This window comes from Hylaeus anthracinus, unplaced genomic scaffold (assembly GCF_026225885.1).
Source record: "Hylaeus anthracinus isolate JK02 unplaced genomic scaffold, UHH_iyHylAnth1.0_haploid 11978, whole genome shotgun sequence".
NCBI classification, from domain to species: domain Eukaryota; kingdom Metazoa; phylum Arthropoda; class Insecta; order Hymenoptera; family Colletidae; genus Hylaeus; species Hylaeus anthracinus.
The window spans coordinates 749,821-751,825 of NW_026534326.1; the positions used below are offsets into that span (position 1 = coordinate 749,821).

Consider the following 2,005-nt stretch of genomic DNA (forward strand, 5'->3'; position numbering starts at 1 on the left):
GTAAATATCAAAATGTTTTTGTATGCATTGCATATGTGTTGTACGTATATTGTGTGCATTGGAAGTCTACCAGCTACGTAAATTTGTATACTAAATTACAAACACTTTGCGTTTTGTTTATCTTTCTGAGAAAGTAGAGGCACCAGCACTTGTTTATATGTCATCAGAAAGGAGTTATCATAGAAACGTAGTCCCAGTTCCCGAAGTTCTGTGTTTATTCTTCTGATACTAATCTGCATATCCGTCCGATAGGAAGCGACTATCTCCATTCTAGCCAATCTACAAGGGACCATTCGTTTCTCTCCATCCTTTGCCACTGTGCAGTAGGTTGGGCAGTACTTATCGCGATTTTTCAGTGTCTCAGAACCGCCTAGAAATAGTTTTAATATACACGGAGAAACAAATACTAGGGTGCCTTTTGGAAAACGATTTGGCATGTTTGGTGACTGTTTATTTGATACTTTTTCATTGTTAATTGTTGCTGTACACATGGGGATACAGAATCCCAGAGCGCCTTTTGGAAATTGTACTTTCTGATTGTTATTTTGATGGAACGAATTTATTCGCCATTTATTAACGGCGTTAACTATTTATAAAATGAATTGTAGCGACGAAAGTATATATGTTTGCTCCCAATTCATTTACTGGTTTCTCTCGTGAAACGGGCCCGTTGGCTGATAATGCGGCTGCATTATCAGAAGAGGAAAGTAAGGGGAACTTCCTTCCTAGAGACGGTTGTATTTGCGCAGAAACGAACTCGTAGCCTCCGTGTACGTTTTTACAAAGTACAGTTGCGTCAAGGATCGGATCACCGATATAATTATCCGCAGGACATTGCGGCTACGGGGTCCGTGTTCCTCGAGTAAATTATTTAAGTACAAATTCAGCTATTTCAATTTTTAGTATATAATTTTTAAATAGTATCTCAGGAGGATCCAGCGAAAGAAAACTTAATCTGGGCCACGAGGATTCGAACTCGGGACCCTCGAATTAGGAGCCAATGCTTTTCCCAACTGGACCATACTGTTTTAGAAATTGATCTTGCTAAATCCGTGATTTTACGAATGTACACTGTAGACTATACATTGATGCTTGCTACTTCAAATAATATTTGTAGCTATTACAATAACAATAGCTCTGTCAGATATTTTTAAATTGAACAAAGTTCAATAAAAAAAAAAGACTCAGAAAGATGCGATTCATGTACTTCATACTTTTCCCTTTTTCTGTTCCTAGATTCAGCGGCTCGGAGGCCGGATATAACAGCGGAAACTGAGGAGATTATAAAAAACGAAGGCGAACCGTTGGACGTGGTTTGTTCTGGAAACACGAAGATCTTCTTTATTTATCCTACAAACACGGACGCGGTGAGTAGTCGAATATTAATTAATTGTAAGATCGAAACATTTTTACGTATCGTGACTCATTTTAAACGGCAGATCGTCACCTCCGACCCGGAGATAAACGAATACGAAGAGGAGGATGGCACCTACAGGTACGAGTTTCGACGACCACATACTGTTTACGGAGACACCGGTTGGTACGGTTGCGCTGACCGTCCCGTCGAAGTCACCACGGATTCCTATGCTGACCCAGATATCAACTGGGTTTACGTTTACGTACAGTGTAAGCCATTATTTCCAAACGGAATTGATAGGTCGAAGCTGTAGCTACACTTGTGTACTTGATATAGATTGCCAGTAGCGCGGAAACTGATTTTTAATTAATTTAGAAAAAAGGAGAAAGATACTCAATTCCAACATGTATATATATATATAGCTGTAGCTACACTTGTATACTTGATATAGATTGCCAGTAGCGCGGAAACTGATTTTTAATTAGTTTAGAAAAAGGAGAAAGTTACTCAATTCCAACATGTATATATATATATATAGCTGTAGCTACACTTGTATACTTGATATAGATTGCCAGTAGCGCGGGAACTGATTTTTAATTAATTTAGAAAAAGGAGAAAGTTACTCAATTCCAACATGTATATATATAT

The 2,005-nt window shown here is 38.4% G+C and overlaps 1 protein-coding gene across 2 annotated transcripts in view; it reads left to right on the plus strand.

The window, feature by feature from the left end:
• Window positions 1–2,005, plus strand: part of LOC128896848 (vascular endothelial growth factor receptor 1) — a 9,715-nt gene that overhangs the window by 1,002 nt on the left and 6,708 nt on the right. For both annotated transcript variants that reach the window (XM_054160353.1, XM_054160355.1), the window contains exons 2-3: window positions 1,237–1,367; window positions 1,440–1,626. In XM_054160353.1, the coding sequence (XP_054016328.1) occupies window positions 1,237–1,367; window positions 1,440–1,626 (318 nt within the window). The remainder of the gene's footprint in view (window positions 1–1,236; window positions 1,368–1,439; window positions 1,627–2,005) is intronic.